Here is an 18,065-nt window from a genome sequence, read left to right as displayed (position 1 = left end):
CTTACAAGATCTATTCTCTTAGCAGCTTTCAAGTATGCAGTACAGTATTATTATAAATGTAGTCACCGTGCTGTACTTCACATCCTGTTATTTATTTTATAATGTGAAATTTGTACCTTTTGACCACCTTCACCCATTTTGCCCACTCCTACCCCTGCCTCTGGCCATCACCAGTCTCTTCTGTACTATGACCTTGTGTTGTTGTTGCTTTTGTTTTTGTTTTGTTTTGTTTTAGATTCCATGCATAAGTGAGACTTACGTTGTTTTTCTCTCTCTGATTATTTTGCTTAACCTAATGCCCTCAGGGTTGATCCATGTTGTCACAAATGGCAGGATTTCATTATTTTTTATGGCTGAATAATATTCCACCATATATAGATATATACAAATATATAGATATATTTGCTGTGTATATGTACACACACACACACACACACACACACACACGTTTTCTGTTTTCTTTATTCATTCATCCATGGATAGACACTTAGGTTTTTTTCCTGTCTTGGCTATTGTAAACAAAGCTGCAGTGAACATAGGGATATATGTATCTTTTCAAATTAGTGGTTTTTTTTTTTTTTTCTTCTTCTTCAGGGAGATACTCAGAAGTGGACTTGCTGGATCCTTGGGTAGTTCTATTTTTATTTTTTTGAAGCACTTCTACAGTGTTTTACATAGTGGTTGTATCTGTTTACATTCCCACTGACAGTGCACAGGGTTCTCTCTTTTTCCACATCCTTGCCAACATTTGTTTTAATTTCCTGGTGATGGGTGATGTTGAGCACCTTTTCATGTACCCACTGGCCTTCTGTAGGTCATTGGAAAAATGTCCATTCAGATCCCTCAGCCTATTTTTTTTTTTTTTTTTGCTTTTGCATGAGTCTTTGGGTATTAGCCCCTTATATAGGATTTGCAAATAGTTTGTTCCATTCATTGGGTTGCCTTCTCATTTTTTTAATGGATTCCTTTGCTGTACAGGAAACTTTTAGTTTGATGTAGTCCCCCTTGTTTATTTTTACTTTTGTTGCCTTTGCTTTTCATGTCAAATCCAGAAAATCATCACCAAGACTGATGTCAAGGAGATTCCCTTGTAGGAGTTTTATGGTTTCAGGTCTTCTTTCCAAGTCTTAAATCCATTTTGGGTTGATTTTTGTGTGTAGTGTGAGATAGTGGTCCAGTTTCATTCTTTCATTCATGTGGCTGTTCAGTTTTCCCAACACCATTTTTTTATTATTTTTAAAGATTTTGATTTATTTATTTGACAGAGAGAGAGACAGAGAGAGAGGGAACACAAGCAGGGGGAGTGGGAGAGGGAGAAGCAGGCTTCCCGCCGAGCAGGGAGCCCGATGTGGGACTCGATCCCAGGACCCCGGGATCATGACCTGAGCTGAGGGCAGACGCTTAATGACTGAGCCACCCAGGCGCCCCTTCCCAACACCATTTTTTATAGACTGTTTTTTTTTTCTCCATCGTATATTCTTGGTTCCTTTGTTATAAATTGATCTACCATCTATATGTGGGTCTATTTCTGGGCTCTGTCTTCTGTTCCATTGATCTGTGCATCTGTTTTAATGCCAGTACCATACTGTTTTCATTACTATAGCTTTGTATTGTAGTTTGCGATTGGAGCAGAATGCCATCAGCTTTTTTCTTTCTCAAGATTACTTTGGCTGTTTGGGGTCTTTTGTAGTTCCATACAGATTTTAAGATAGCTTGTTCTATTTCTGTGAAAAAACACCCTAGGACACCCTAGTTCAGCTGTTTTTGTTTCATGTCTTCAAATTCAAACATTTTACGAACATTCTTTACCTTTGTCTTACTGATGAGTAAGGAAGGACCCGAAGGGGCAAGGGTCTGTGGGTTGCTTAATCTTTCCCCATGTTGTGTCTTTATAGTCAGCATTGAGTGGTTGACTTAACCAGGGAAATAACATGAGTAAGAAAGGCTATGGCACGGTCCCTTGGTCATTCATGTTTCTTAGAATGCCTTCTTTTTGCATTTGCTAAGTTTTGATTTGGAAGGAAAACGTGGCCTCGCAGGGCTGTCAGCATTCCTGCTCACTCACTTACAGACGTGACACGCTTACCTTGTACTTGGTTTTGGTCTAGCTCAACTTTCCTACATCGTAGGTCCACCAGAGTTCTGGGCTATTGGGCATTGCAAACACCATATGTACCTGGGGCTGCAAGCGGCCCTGGTGGACACGCCTGTCACCCATGTTGGAGATCTCTGCTCTGCTTATCCCATCAGACTTCACTTACAAAACACAAGTTTAGAGATACAATTTTAAATGTCAGGATGGTGGCAGGATAGCATTAAGCCAAGTGGCCCTTCTCAGTGTGGGTTCCAGAGGGACTGCATGGGTTGCATGTCCACAAAGTGATAGTCCTTTCTCTCAGCTGCCTGGCAGCCTGAATCCTGGATTCACTTGAGTCTGTGTCAGGCTTACTTTTTGCACGCTCAGCCAGAGATTAACAGGGCAGATCCTTATTGGCAGCCCTCGCCCAGGCCTGCGGTCCAAGAGTGCTTGGCTTCTCAGGCGCTGCAGGCGGCTGTCACTTCTTTGGGAAGCATGGTTTCCGGATGGCTTTCTAGGCAGGCAGCACCAGGGCCATTCATCAGCTCCTGGTGCCATAAGCAGGGTCTGTACAAATCAGGCCCTAAACAGAGCTGCCTTCCTGGGTGCTCGTGTGGGCTTTGGAATAAGAGACATGATTAAGAACACTTTTGGAAAAAGGCTAAGGATTCAGAATTTGTGACTTTTAAATTGAATTACAGTGTTCCCTCCTCCCACCTCTACTGTCACTTAGATTTCTTCCTCTACAAGCATCAATTGCCTGCTTTGGGAACATTTGTAAACCTATTGTCAGGAACTAGAAGTTCTGGCTTGTTCCTTGCAGCTCTACCTTTGTAATCAGGAGAAGTTCCAATATTGGTACATGGTACTAGATGTTCGGAGGGCTTAGATGGTGGCGGTTCTCTCACTTCAGCCTGCATAAGAATCACCTGCGAGCCCAGATTCCTGGGCCCCAGCCCTGGAATTTTAATGGCGGTGGCTGGGATATGCTCCCAAGGCAGGTCTTTCACAGTTGATGTTCAGCATATTTGGAGAAACATTAAGCTGGCCTGTCAAATCCTGTGATGGTGTGGAACTAGCTGAAGCACGATTTCTTATCTGACTGGGGCAGAGCTGCTAAGGAAGCAACATGGCAGGGAACCAGGGCTTTCCTTGGGAAGTGTGTGGAGGGCAGTGTTGCCCACCTTGCCGCCCTGCCTGGTCCCAGGAGCAGTACAGCCTCCCTTAGGTGCAGCAGGGAAGTGGCGCATTGAACAGGGGATAAAAGAAAGTGAAACTAATCTCTGAGGATGTTATTAGGTGTGGCTCTGTTCAGAAACATTATGTGCTTTTTTTTTTTTTCTTCAGGAAATGTTAATTTAATCCACGGGGAGACAGGCAGTTTTTCCTTTTTAAATGGAACTTATTCTGATGCTGAGGAGCGGCTGCCCTGCTTCCTGTGGTATTAGTGGGGATGTTTGAGCTGTGCCCGGGCATTAGATAGATTCTATTTATATCATAATAATGGTCAGAGGTCAGCAAGGTAGGGGGGTGTAAAGGTGGGTGGTAGGAGGCCAAGTGGCTGTCCTCTGATTTTTATACAGTAATAAATCACCCTGACATATTAGTTATTACGTCCTTGGGTAATACTGAATACTATTAATATCTATTGTTTTTTTGAGTGCTTGCTGCAGGCCGGGTGCTAAGCACTACTGAGCATCATCTCTTTACTCACAGAACTCCCTGGAGGCACCCTCCCCTCCCACCCCCTCCCACCTGAGTTCATACAGGTGGAAATAAGTACAGAGACCTTATAGATGGCTGAGGGGGGATTTTGAGTTTACTCATTATTCTAGTGCTTCCTCATTATTCTAGGCTTGATTGGCTGGTGGAAGGCCTCTCTTTACTCACAGTGCCTTGTCTTGCTTTGACTATGCTCACATTCATCTTAGCTGTTGAGGAGAGCAGCTGGAGGTGGATCTGATTTTGTGCATTATCTCAAGGTTCTTCTCTTTGGGACTTTCTTGTTAACAGAAATTGTTGTTTACATTTGAATGCAATTTAAGCCCGGATTCTTTGGGCTGGGTTTTTGGTTTGCTTTTTTCCCTTTCCTTTCCTGTCCTGTCCTGTCCTTTGTTAGAAAAGGATCAGGGATTATAGGGAGCTGATGGGCCTTGGCTTCCCATTTCCTGCTTTGCACATGAGATTCTTGCTTGCCTGAATGTGTTCAGAGTGACTGTGATTGCACAGATGCTGAAAGAGGCAAACCGGGGGGTGCGGTAAGGCCGGAGTTCTAGATCTTACAGATGTTGGGTTTTTGCTTCACAATTCCAGCTTTAATCTCAAGACCTTGGACCATGAACATCTGCATCCTGGATGACCTGTGGAGAATTTGGCTTGGAAATCCATTATCAACCTGGATAGACTCCTTTGCAGTTATCCCCTTTTTCACTTAAGAGCTTCATGGTCCCTTTGGTAAATCCCTCAAGTCTTTTCTGAGGTAGCAGTATTCATTTTCCTTTTATTATGTGCATGAAGAAAGGCACAGAAGGAGGACAAAATGCAGTTGCTTGATAACTCCCTGGTGGAAGTGGTGGGATTCCCACGTGGGTGCCTGGGCCTTGTCTGCGTGGACCTGGATAGGCAGGGCAGTTCTGTTCCAGTTTCTCATCTCCGTTTTTCTGGCTCCCTGTCCCTTCTTCATTTTATTGGCAAGGCACCCATAACCGCCCCCCCCTTTTTTTTTCTTAAAAATCTCTTCCAAGAAAGTCTGGCTTTTGCTCTAAGTTTACAACCATAAATTTTGAGATGGTACACGTCACCCTCTTAATCTAATTGAGCCAGCACATCATTGTGAAGACATCATTTTATTTGGGGCTATTAGTTGCTATGGTTATTTGCTGAGACTAACAGAGTCTATGTTCTCTCAGTTGGATTTTTGGAAACTGCTATCTGAGAATGACAGAGGTGTGCCTTGCTGTAGGAATTGCCAGTGTATACCCTGACCATTAATATAATTTTTAAAAATGCACAGGAAAAATACTTTGGGTGGAATTTTAGAGCCAGAAGGGACCTTAAAGATCACTGGCCATCCTTCTGGTTTTCAAAGAGTTCTCTAAGTCTAAGGTATTAATTTACTTTCCCCAGGTTCACAGGTGTTGTTCCTGGGTGAGCAAGGATGCAGCCTGTTTCTGATTCTTACTCTAGCTTCCATTCTGTTTTTTGTGCAACAGTTGAAGTCCTTTCAAGGAGTCCATTCTTCGAATATATACTGAGGTCCTGTGTGCTCTAGGTGCTGGGCTTGGAAGGAGAAAAACACTGTGATCTTGACTCTCAGGGTCTCTGTTGGGAATCCCATACCTTGACTTGGAGAGTGTGATGCCTGGACTAGCAACATTGGTATCACCTGGAAACTTGTTCGAAATGCATACTCCCAGGCCTATTGAATCAGCATTTTAACAAGGTGACCTGGTTTGGGGTGCATGTTAAAGTTTGAGAAGCACTGCTCTAAGGTGGTCAGACATTGTAGAAGCAGAAGCTAAGTCTTGAGGCCCAAGCCAGGATCAACTGCCCCTCCCTCATACTGTTCCCTCTTCTATGTTGAGCATAATAGTAGTGGAGTGGTGTCGAGCTAGAGGAAGCTCACCATTCTCTGCCTGAGTTCTAGCTCTGCCCCATCTAGACCCTCTGGTCTTTAAGTTCTAGTGTGACTTGATCTTACTGCAGACCCTTTGCTCTGACTCCTGTGATCTCTTCTTAACCCTTCCCCCCTTTTCTTAAGTGTGCCTATTTGAGGAGTGAAACACATATACCACCTTCTCAGGAAGTTAGGCATTTCAGGTCTGTGCATCCTATCAAGCCCCTTTATCTTGGATGTCTTGTTAGCATTCTGATTCTTTTTTACTTGGGGCTGGGCTCCTTCCCCACTCAGTGGGCGAGAAGGATTTCATGATATCATTCTTAGCCTCAGTTCATATAAGAGGCACCACTTAGGCCAATAAACTTTGCAAGAAGACATGCACATTACTTTGAGTTACTGTTCAGATAAAAAATACTGTTATTTCGTCCAGGGTTTTTGCTTTTCCTTTCATCTGCAAGGGGTAAAAAGAAATTTTAATTCTGTAGGTATGTTAGAGTTTTCTAAGCATCTGAGGAAAACCTTTAAGGACTCAAATGTATTTTCAGTAGCTAGTTCATTAGAAGGAGGCTACAGGTTTACCGCACTATCCACAAGTAGAGTGTTCCAGTGAAACCTTTCCTAAGCTAGAATGGGATACAGTGAAGAAGCAATTACTATTAATTTACGTGGAAAAATTTTCAAGCTTCCCTGGAGCCCCAAAATAACTTCTCTCAGGCTTTTCGGGTAGTTTAGGACATGTCTTGCTAACGGATGCGCAAAATAAATTGAGATAAAACACAGATGCTCACAGACGCAGTTCAAAGCTATGGCCGCTCTAGGTGCTCCACGCACAGCTCACTGCACCACAAACACTGAACGCTGTTTTCCCTTTCCACGTGAACGGAAAAATCCTTTTTGGATTTCTTTTGGTTAGTGAAAATAGGTACTAAGGGACATACTTTGTTAAAGTGAAGTGGTGTAGGTCGAACTTCAGAAAAACGGGATACTTGTATTTGGTCAGTTAGGTGAATTGATGAGACAGAAATTCCTTAATTCTTAAAGCTAATTATGGTTCTCATTTTGTTGATTCTCTTGTCTCCAACCTGTGTTCAGCCTGTGCCTGTGGGAAGGAAAGAAAACCAGCATCTAGGCAACCCTGTGTTCTGCTCACATTGTTTTTTCTTCCTTTTTAATTCCCACAACAAGCCTGTGAGGTACTTGTTACCTTCATCGTGACAGAGACTCTTGGAAAGGTTGAGCCATTTGCCCAGTCCTAGAGCTGGTAATTGGCAGATCCAGGGTTTGAACCCATGTTTGTGAGTCCACACACTTCATACTCTTCTGAATTGACCTAGACTAAATGTGTGTGTGTGTGTGTGTGTGACGTTTACACTTGAACTGCATGGAAATACCCTTTCTTTTTTGCTCTTTCACTTGATCAGTCCCTCTTAAAATGGGGTTCTTTGTTTTAACCAAGCAAATCACCATTGTTTCCCTCGAGGGAGTTTTTCTTGTACTGACCCACTGTCTTAGAAGGTCTTGGAGCTTTATGCAAATGTAATTGTTCTGAATCCAGTCCCTCAGTTCTGTGTGTCCTTGCTCTCTGCTTTGTGTCAGGACTGAGCAATGCACATTTAGGCCTGGGCTCTTTTGGGCTTGAGTTTTCATTATAGGTCTGATGCTGACTTAAATCATTTAACATATTGGTCCTTGATGAGCAAATGTTTTTTGAGTACCTATTATGTGACAATAAGCTAGTCTGGAATTTCTTCATAAAAGATCACGTCCTAGGACTTAAACTCCCCGTGTTCTTAAGAAGAACAGCTAATGTAGCACTTTGGATATACAGTTGTCTTAGTATATATCTTTGTATATTATTACCTGTCTGTAGTGGGGGTACTACTGAGCCCTCATAATCCAGATGTGAACTTGGAGTTTTCAGTAGGGAGCAGAGATTCTCTGAATCCCTCATTTTCTCATTATCTGTGGCTGACCTGTGGTCTTTGTACCCAGTGTCAAGGTTGAGAGGTGTCCTCTGCCATCTGGTCATCCCACAAGGAGAAAGCCCTTTGACTGTGTTGTATGTTTTTGGCAGTGAAGCAGGATGGGAAGTCAGAGTAGAAGTCCTAAAATGAAGTTCTGGGCCAGCTCCTTAGTAAAAGTCATAATTAATCTTCAAGTTGATCTTATCTGTCTTCTTTATAAAAATATGGTTACCATTTCTTTAGGGATGACGTCTAAATTCCTTAGCTTGGCATTCCAGTCCTCCCATGATTCTAACCCCTTTTCCTAGTCTTACCTTCTTTCTATCAAGCAACTGCCTGCTGTTTGACCTTGGGTCCTCTGCTTTTGCATCTCTTTGCTTCTTGTTGCTACTTCTAGAATACCTTCCCATGCCTGTTTACCCTGCCCTGCACCTCCTCTCATTTCTACAAATTCAAATTATACTGAACTACTGAACTTTTTTTTTTTTTTTAAAGATTTTATTTATTTACTTGACAGGGAGAGACACAGTGAGAGAGGGAACACAAGCAGGGGGAGTGGGAGAGGGAGAAGCAGGCTTCCCACTGAGCAGGGAGCCCGATGCGGGGCTCTATCCCAGGACCCTGGGACCATGACCTGAGCCGAAGGCAGACGCTTAACGACTGAGCCACCCAGGCGCCCCTGAACTACTGAACTTTTAAGGCTCTTTTCAAATGCTACTCCCTATTCTTTTTTTTCTGGGATGATTCTGCCAATGGCCCTAACTGGAGTAATATCCTGCTTGCACTTCTGAATTTTTTTTTTCCTACTTTGATTGCTCTAGCCTGTTTTACCTTAGTTTATAAGTTCATATACAGTAGTCCTTCTCCTCCCCCTATCCACAAGGGATATGTTCCAAGGTCCCCCAGTGGATGCCTTGAAACCACAGATAGCACTGAGACCTGTATATACTATGTTTTTTTCCCCCTGTACTTAGATTATAGCCCTGTACTAGGTATATACACATATATACCAATGATAAAGTTTAATTTATAAATTAGGCGCAGTGAGATATTAACAACAATAATTACAAATACAGTAGAACAGTTAAAACAATAGACTGTGATGAAAGTTATGTGAATGTGGAATGTCTCTCAAAATACCTTATTGTACTCACCCTTCTTGTGATGATGTGAGATGATAAAATGCCTATGTGACGAGGTGACATGAAGTGAATGACGTAGGCATTGTGACATAGCATTAGGTTACTACTGACCTTCTGACATTAAGTCAGGCGAGTCATCTGCTTATAGACTGAGGGGGATGGCAGGCAACTGAAACCACAGGTAAGGGAGGACTTACTGTACACAGATGAGGTCCTTCTGAATTACATTCTCCTAAAGGATATGAAATGTATCTGTATCATTCTTTTATTTCTTTGAGTACATTGATAGAAGAGTCTCAAATATTTGAGAAGGTTAGGCCATAGAGTATAGTAGTTGAGAGTTTTGGAGTCAGAGGGACCAGGTTTCTTATACTACCATTCATTAGCTATGTGACCATGGCATGTTATTTAATCTCTGAATCTGTTTCCCCAACTGCAAAATGGAAATAATAATTCCTACTCGTAGGATGACTGTGAGGACAAAATGAGTTAAAGTACTTAGTAGGTACATATTACATAGTAAGTACCCTATAAACGAATGCATCATATATTTACACTTATTTTGATGTAGACAAAGACGAGTTTGGGTCTCCCATATTATTCTTAAGGATGTTTCCATATAGATAGAATTAGAAACCTTATCTGGAAAAGGGTGAAGCCCCTTTCTTCTATTGAATTTCATTTTAAAAATCAACTCTGAAAATTTCATTAGCCTTAGTGCTCTGGTTGGAAAAACAAATTCTCCAGAGTCTGTGTTGACTATGGCCTCATTTAGGAAATAGAATTTTAGGGAAATGGCCTCTGGAAAAGCACACGGATGTATAATCAGAACGGACATGATGTGGTGGTTGATATGACTGGTGGGCATATCATCCTCTGGTGACATGAGCGGTTTTCTGAGTCTGTTCCAGCCAGATTTGAAAGAATGTAAGAGACATGCTGGTGGTGACTTCATCCCTCCAGCCCTTCCCCTCCATCTCAGGCTTGAACCGGTAAGATGAACAAGGGTCCTCTGAATGTATTAGGGCATTTCTTCCCCCATGGATGCCAGGGACTCTCCCTGCATTGCTGATTGAGTGCCCACTGGACATTTCCCTTCTCGGCTGGGTGTCTTCATCTGTGCCCAGCACTACATTTGAGGCTGACTTTGTCATTTCTCCTTGGTTTATTAGCACCCTTTCTCTGGTACAGTCCATCGCCACCTAGTGGCCACAGGTAAGACTGCATCACAGAAACTAGATGAATGCTATAGGGGTATTTTGTGTAGGATCTGAACACTGTGTCTTTCTGCTCCTGAAGTGCAGGGTTTCAGGCTGTAGAACAAACAAAGGAACATCACTTGCTTTTCTTACGGTTAAGCAGTGGCACTAAGTTTAAAATGCCACACGCAGATTGGGAAATGCCTGTCCCCAAGCACGGTTTCTGATAGGATATGTTTTCAGCTTTTCCAGGTATGCGGAAAAAGAGAAGTGTCTCTGGAACTCTGCCTTCATCTGTTTTAGCTCCTGGCTTGGGGACAGGACAGGCTGGGCTGAAAGGGCACACATGGTTGTGGCCAACAGCAGACATATTTATAGCCCATTTCTCCTGGTTTCTTGGTTATAGAGAAGGTTTTACTTCATGTGTCCGCTGGTGGCTCTCTGCAGGTCTGTGGGAATCTTCCTCAACAGACAACATTAGGGGAGGTGGTTTTATGTTAACAGAAAGCATATTCCTATATATACAAGCTTCAGCCAGACTTATCTAAGTTTGAAGTTTCTCCTAATATATATCTAATCAGCTTTTTTTCATCTGTGAATTATATAATCAGGAATTTCACCTTTGATGAGTGCAGTGAACCAGTAGAGTGCCCAACTTCCCCTCCCCCTTTGTTCTTTCTGTTACTCCTGCTCTCAGCCAGGTGATGTGCTAGCTTGTGAGGACATAGTGGTGAGCATGAAGAGACACAATCCCTACCCTTAAGGAATTTACTAGTTGGGGAGGTACTAATAGAATTACCACCTGAACAATATAAAATTGCTATGAAGAAGGAGGCACAAAAAAAAAGAAAAAAAAAAAAAGGAGGGGCATAGGACTTAGAGTGAAGGTAGGGTAGGGGTTGGCCTGGTTACAGAAGTCAGGGCAGGCTTTTTGGAGGACCGAACTTCTGAGCTAAGGGCTGCAGGTATGAGCAGGACGTTCAAGGAGCTGGCAGAACCCAGAAAGGGAATTGGGGGCCCAGGTCCTGCAAGGCTTCTCAGATTTTGGGAGGGACTTTGGTCTTGGTTTTTAGAACTCTGGGAACCCATCGCAGGATTCACTATTGGAGCTGACGTGACTGGGGGGAGAACTGATTGGAAGAACAAAAATGGGTATGGGGGACCAGAGCAGAGGCATTTGTGCAGTTACCCAGGCAAATGGGGGCATTTGATTTAGGGGTTGCTGATGGTGATGGGGAAGAGTGAATAGAACTGAGATGCTTAGGAGGCAAAACAGACACACTTGGGAAGGACACTGTGCTACCAGGGGCAACACTTTGGTGTGTGACTTTGACTTATGTGGCAAGACAGATGGTGGTGCTCTTTGCCAAACTGGGGATGCAGGAAGAGGTCCTTGGTTGGCCCTTTTTTGAGAGGGTAGGAGAGGAGAGAGAGTTTGGTTTAGAGAGTGGTAAGTTTACCTGAGAATGGGAGTTGTGGCAAAGCTGCAGTCTTGGGGACTCATGTCCACCTCTCAGCCCTCACTGTGGGTCCTCTTATTGGGCCATCTCAGATATCCCACCTATAAGCCAACATCTGTTGCTCTGCCCAGTCAGATCAGTACAACATGTCTTGAGGGCCGCCTTGTCCGGGCCCATCTCAGGTATTACTGTGCATTATGCCAGGGAACCACTCATGCATGGTTCTGGAATCATTCCAAATACAAGGTGATCAGGCACAGAGAGTAAGTGTAATTGGCTTTCAGAGAAGGGAGAGATTAGCTAGGCCTGAGGACTTCAGTGTTTGTGCTTTAAGCAGCCAACAGGCCATTCTTGTCGAAAATACTTACCTTAGCAGTTGGACTTCAATAACTGTAATGTGACAGATGTGACCAAGGAGTAGAAAATTTTATGGATAGTTATATACAGTTCTGGTAACTTTAGAGGTCAAAGAAAGGTAAAAGATGCACTGAAATAAATGTAATGGTAAGGTTACCTCAAGTCCTTCATCATGGTGTGTTTGTGTGTGCACATGGATGTTAAATTTTCCCCAAGGAGAAAATGGGAATGGTTTGACTTGTGGTACCGAGGTAAAGCTTGTGTAACTGAAGGTAGATCCTAACTTAAAAAAAAAAAAAAAAAGTATCAACCTTCTTTTACTGAAAAAAGAATTGGTACTTAGGTTAAATTCTCTTAACACTCTGTGCAGATGAGTATCCGGGGAGGCAAGAGCATGGCATCCGCAGGAAGAGAAGGGCACTTCCCTTTGTTCCTCTAGTTGCAGACACCTTTGAGAGCGGTCCCTCAAGACCCAGACTTCTAGCTGCTTCTGTGTCCCTTAGCTGCCTGGTCTCCTCACCCAGAAGAGACTTAATTCTGTAAGGCAAATACTTGTCCTCCCCAGAAGCTGCCAGTTACGACTCCTGTCTGTCCTGGCCGGCATTCTGCCTTTCTAGCAACAGATGTTTCTGCACAGTAAATATCATTGACCTTTGGTGCCTTGGTGTATCTTGCACTGAACATGAAACAGTGGGGTTATATGAGCAGGGTGTCATGAAGCTTGGCATGCACTCAGTACTGGTACCAGCCTCTCTGCTTTCTCCACTCCTCCTACTGGTGTGTGCATGTTAGATTCCTGTTGCATCACAGAGAAAGCTGCAGAAAGAGATCCCCCTGTAGCTGCATGGCAGAGTTGATCGTCTACATAAGATTCTACCAGTCGTTTTGGGTTGAAGTAGACAAGAATCTGTGTTTTAGGTGATCTTTTTAAAGGGTGTCTTCTCCATTGTCCCAAGTAACAGAGAGGGTTTTATCTTAACAGGGTGAGGCATCATGGTGTATCCACATGCTACAAGGATCTTGGGTCCCAAGAGCTGATAGCGTCCTAGATCCCCACGTTTGAGCTGTGTGCTCTTATGTCACTCCTCTAACTCAGCTGAGTTCTCAACACAGGTAGTCCTGCTTACCATCATTGCAGGATTCACACGTTAGGGAAGAATAGCCCAGCCTTGCCTAGAACTGAAGCTTACAGTGTACAGAGTGCTTGTGTAGTGTATCTCCCTGGGTCTCCTGACAATCTAATGGGTTAGGTGGGGCTGACAACTTATGTCAGGCGAGGCGACCAAGAAGTTAGGCCTAACCTAGGTTACTTACACTTCTAGGAAATGGTGGAGCTGAAATTTGAACACAGGAGCCAGGTGAGGTTGGGGTGAGGGCAAGGGGCTGGGGAAGGGGCTGATCAGCCTACAACCAGGACCCCATGCAAGGCAAGTATAAAGGGGGAGGTTCTTCAGAGCAAGCTTGAGGGACACCTGGGTGGCTCAGTCAGTTAAGCGTCTGCCTTTGGCTCAGGTCGTGATCCCGGGGTCCTGGGATTGAGTCCCACATTGGGCTTCTTGCTCAGCAGGGAGCCTGCTTCTCCCTCTGCCTGCCTCTCCCCCTGCTTGTGCTGTCTCTCTGATAAATAAATAAATAAAATCTTTAAAAAAAAAATAAAACAAAGCAAGCTTGAGCTGCTGATCCAAAGACTGGGGAGTGGATGCTGAACAAGCAAAATACCCAGTGTCCCCCTACACCTTTACCAAGATTTCTCTCTCAGGCATGAGCCATTCAAGCCCATGGTGAATTTCTTTTCAGATTCCAATAATTGGGAAGTTTAGTCTGTCTAGCTATGCTCACTGGCCTACAACCCAGCATGGACTCCAGTAATCACTACCTAATTCTTTTGTCAAGGGGAGAGGCCTCCTTATCAGCTTTGTGGGGCCCACATGGCTTCTCAGGTTTGTGTTGTGGTGGGGTGTCCCTTTCGACAATGAAATAAGGTTACTTTCTGGTCATAAGCTAATAGGCCCTGCTCCAGGTTAAATGGGTCCTCCTATGAAAAGGCCCCACAAAGGCCCCGTTGTGCATTATTAGCCACTCCTGGATCCTCACTGAGAGCTGCTCCTGGCAGCACATCTTCTCGGGTGCGTGTTGGGAGGTTTCCCAAGCCTGCCTTATGTTTCACCTTTCTTCCACTGTGTGGAGATGCTTGTCCAGCTTGAGTCTTTTCTTGCCAAGGGGGGAGGCATAGAGGATTGTTAGGTGGATAGAGAAGCAACTCTAGTCTTACTCTTGGCTCAAGCCTTTCTTTGTGAGTTCTGATCAGAAGACATTCTGACTACAATGAGACTGAGCACAGCCATGCCCTCATTCTATACCTGATACTCTTTGGCCTTCTTGGGGGCTTTGTCTTCCACTCTGAAAGGTGATTCTTCCTTTATCTTATCCTGCCTATGGCCTGCTGTCTTTCCTCCCCACAGTGTTCTGACTTTGAGATGAATCAGTTTCTTTCTTGACTTGCCAGGGAGTGATTTGTATTCTTAGGGAGATCCTCAGCGTGGGTCGGCCAGTTTTAGGAGACGGCTGATTCCTCTGCCAGCATCTTTGGACTTTTTGCCAAGGACCATTGCATTAAAGTGACTGAGCCAGGGAGAGACCAGAGACTATTGGCTGGTGGCTCCTGGGTTCTGCTTCTCCACTTCAAGTGTCTTCATCTTTTGGTGTAGAGCAGAGGGCCTTGCATAAGCCATGCTATCTTGGGATTCATGTCATCTGAGCCTGTAGGCGGGTGGTCTCTGAGCAGGAGCCCTTGCTGTCTGTGTGGTAACCCTGAGCCCCAGACCTGAGAGCAGAAGGACTGCTTAGCCGGGCTCTTCCACGGCAGCTGCTGCTTGGAATAAGCTCTGGGATCGGCGAGCTGCACGCCAGCGGTTGAACTTGTACACCCCCCTCCACACATACATTATTCAGCATGCACTGAGCAGGATGCACTGCCAGGTACACAGAGAGGAAACAAATAAAACCAAAAGGTGGAAAAAAAACATGACCCCTCACTTTAAGGAACAGATCTGGGAACTAAAAAAGAGAAGAGCAGAAGACCATGGATGCTTTTGTTCCATTAGATTATGTTGATCTGTGAAGCCAGAATCCTCCCAACCTCCTCCCCCTATCTCATTAAAGCCAGTGCAGGTTGCCAGTTATGCCTCCTATTTCCCTCCTCTGGGAATTTGGACATAATACCATTTCCCCTTCAATAAGGGAAACATCTATGAGGGTAATTTGAATGATTAGCCTAATCTGCAGGAAGGCTGCACATGGAATTAAGTTAAGCACATTTGTACCGAGCAGCTGTGTCTGTCAGGCCACTTAAAGGTACCTGGGTGGTTTTATACCCTTAACAGAAGCTGAGGGTTCAGGAGGGATCATTTGCTTTTAATACTGCCTTAGATGAAAGCTTATTTTATTTTTTAAATTTGACAAGGGTTTCCAAAAGCTTTCTTTATAGATAACATATGTGGGGTGTGTTTTTACCCCAACTCAGAACATTGCCAGGGCTTTGTTCTTGTGGCAGCGGGAACGCGATGACCCAGGGAAATGGTTCACACGGAAATTTGTCAGGCTGGCTGGTCACTCTCCTCATGAGGGAAACTGAGAGGGTTGTGAGAACTCGGCCTCACGTGTGCTTGAGTCAGAATAAAGAGTCCGGGAGCTCCTGTGTCGTGGGAATGGGGCACTTCCATGCCTTTTCTTCCCGCTCCCTACCTAATGCCGGACCACATGGGAGGTACCCGGCAGGGCTGATTACGTGGGAGGTTCGTGGCAGGGCTGACCCACAGGGTTGTGGATACTGAGATCTGCTCTGACCCACGCTTCCTCCTGGATTCCCACCTGTGACAAACGTACATGACAGGACTCACTGTGTGGCTTGAGGAATTAGAACTGGGACCGGAATGGTTAAAGCAAAGTAACAGAAATAGTAATTTTTCAAGTGAGTCAGAATTTCAGGTTAGAAACAGCTGTTCAGTATTTTGAATTTATGTTGTGTTTGAAATAGCCTCAGGAACAAATCTAGCTGCTACATTAGTAGGACTAAAACGTTCAGCAAATATGAAAATCAATTTACGTCAGTAATTCATATTTTTTACTCTTTTTCTTGCTAGATTTGTCTTTGGCGAAGAGGAAATTTGCCGATTCCTTAAATGAATTTAAATTTCAGTGCATAGGAGATGCAGAAACAGATGATGAAATGTGTATAGGTAAGTCTTAACCGTGTGTCTGATGAGTCACTGTTTATCATAACTGTCAGCGTCCTTGCTGAGCCTTTTTCCTGTGATAGGAAGTATCTAAGTGTCATAAATTAAGTCCACACCAACAGTGGAGGGGGCAGAGTGAAGTGAGGGGCTACTCTGGGCTTTTCCTCAGAGTTCTGAGACTGCCTCTCTCACCCTTGGGCCTGTAGGAGGCAGCTTGAAGGTTTGCAGTGGGGTTCTTCTCTCCAGCCTCCTGTAATGTTTTGCTTCTGGCTGTTTTTGTGACTTTTCTTTGCCCAAGTACTACAGAACTGAGAGCAAGAACAGAAGAGAGGTAGATGAGGGAAGAATTACAGGTTGATGAGGGAAGAATTACAGGTTGCAAATGATAGTTTGTGGGCTGAAATCAGAATACAACAACCATGTTTTCTTTGGCACTCATTTTTTAAAATCGAATTAACATATAAATTGAATTTGTGTAAAGTTCTGGTTTTCCACCTCTTTGAAAACTGGAGGATCTGATCAGCTGGCCCCACATTCAGGCCTGGCAGTTGTCAGCTGGAGCTACGTTGCTGCGGCTGCCTTCAGATGGACAGAAGAGCTTGGTGTCCAGCTCCCCTCTGCCTTTCCTTAACCAGAGGCTGAGGGTGGGGTTACTGTTGATTGCTGTGCTGCTTTTCTTTTCACTGTTACCTTCTGTCTCTTGTAGGCAATGCTGAGCACAGAGGATTTGCAGTGTCAAGACACCTGTGTCTGGCAGGGTCTAGTCATTGCCCTTGACTCTTCATACATTGGGCATCTTGGTTAGCTCCAGGGGTGAGCAAGGATTGAAAAAGTTGTCAAATGCTTATTGAATCCCTGTTGTTACACAGAGTGCCAGGATCTGGGGGTGAGGGAAGGCAGCTGGGAGATAGCTGAGAGCAATGAAAATGCATCACTGTAGTTAACTCCTGGAGCTCCCCAACATTATGTGTATGTCCTGAATATCCTCAGGGCTACTGGACTTACTGCCTTTTGCCTTTGGGAATAATTCTAGTGGGGACTCTCCGTGTCTGACCACCATGCTGCAGGCTGCATTATATTAATAAGTGGCTTGATGTGGCTTCTGTTGCGAGCTATATTGGTGTAGTTGTGATACCAGAGGAAAGGTTGATTTCTGACGCAGTCCCACAGCTACGGTTGAAGAGGTCAAATCCTGGGCAGGAAATCCTTCAACTCCCAAGCAGAACTCTGCCCTTTTCAGCCTATGGTCTGGAAGCTGGCCAGCACCTCATCAGTCCTGGGTAGTCTCAGGAACAGGCAGGTCCTTGAAGGAAATCCTTTCCCAGCTAGAGTGCCAGGTGAAATTAACCTGCATTCGGGGGTCATCCTGGATGGTTAATGATTAAAAGATAAGGGGAGCCTTGGGAAGCAATTGACTTTAGGATTCTGCATGTGTCAAGGGATTTCAGTCCATAACATAATAGCTGTACCTGGAAAGGCTCCCAAAGGCCCATTTCTCTGTCCCTTTCATGGTACTTTCTCTTTTCCAGCAAGGTCTTTGCAGGAGTTTGCCACTGTCCTCAGGAATCTTGAAGATGAGCGGATACGGATGGTGAGTATGGCTGGGCTGCTCTTGCTCCCATACAGTGTGGTCATGTCAAGAGATTTGTTGTCAGAAGAACTGGGTTCGAGTCCAGCCTCTACCACTTGAGTGTTTTGAACTCTTGAGCAAGCCTCATCTTCTCATCTTTGCAAGGTTGGAAACATTGCAAACTGTCGATAACGTTAGAGCCACGTTGTTTGCCTCCCAAAGATTCACTGTAAGGTGCACCCGTAAGGTATGACTTATGGGTGGATCTTTTGAATTAGTTAACTTTGGGGGCCTCCGATTCCCTACAGGCAGAGTGGGAATGAAGGTGTCATACTCTGCTCCCTGCTTTCCTCATTTTAGTAAACTTACCCAAGAGCTTTTGAAGGGCACTCCTTCACTCTTTATTCGGAAACGCCTAACCCAGTGCCTGCCCTCTAGTATG

General features: G+C 44.4%; 1 protein-coding gene across 5 annotated transcripts in view; it reads left to right on the top strand.

The window, feature by feature from the left end:
* Positions 1-18,065, top strand: part of ARHGAP26 (Rho GTPase activating protein 26) — a 414,246-nt gene that overhangs the window by 85,694 nt on the left and 310,487 nt on the right. For all 5 annotated transcript variants that reach the window (XM_032404464.1, XM_032404465.1, XM_032404462.1 and 2 more), the window contains exons 2-3: positions 15,961-16,056; positions 17,583-17,644. In XM_032404464.1, coding sequence (XP_032260355.1) covers positions 15,961-16,056; positions 17,583-17,644 — 158 coding nt within the window. The remainder of the gene's footprint in view (positions 1-15,960; positions 16,057-17,582; positions 17,645-18,065) is intronic.

The sequence above is a fragment of the Phoca vitulina genome, unplaced genomic scaffold (genome assembly GCF_004348235.1).
Source record: "Phoca vitulina isolate PV1807 unplaced genomic scaffold, GSC_HSeal_1.0 scaffold6, whole genome shotgun sequence".
In the NCBI taxonomy this organism is placed as follows: domain Eukaryota; kingdom Metazoa; phylum Chordata; class Mammalia; order Carnivora; family Phocidae; genus Phoca; species Phoca vitulina.
Note: the sequence above shows the minus strand (reverse complement) of the source record. Positions and strands in the feature narration are given on the sequence as shown.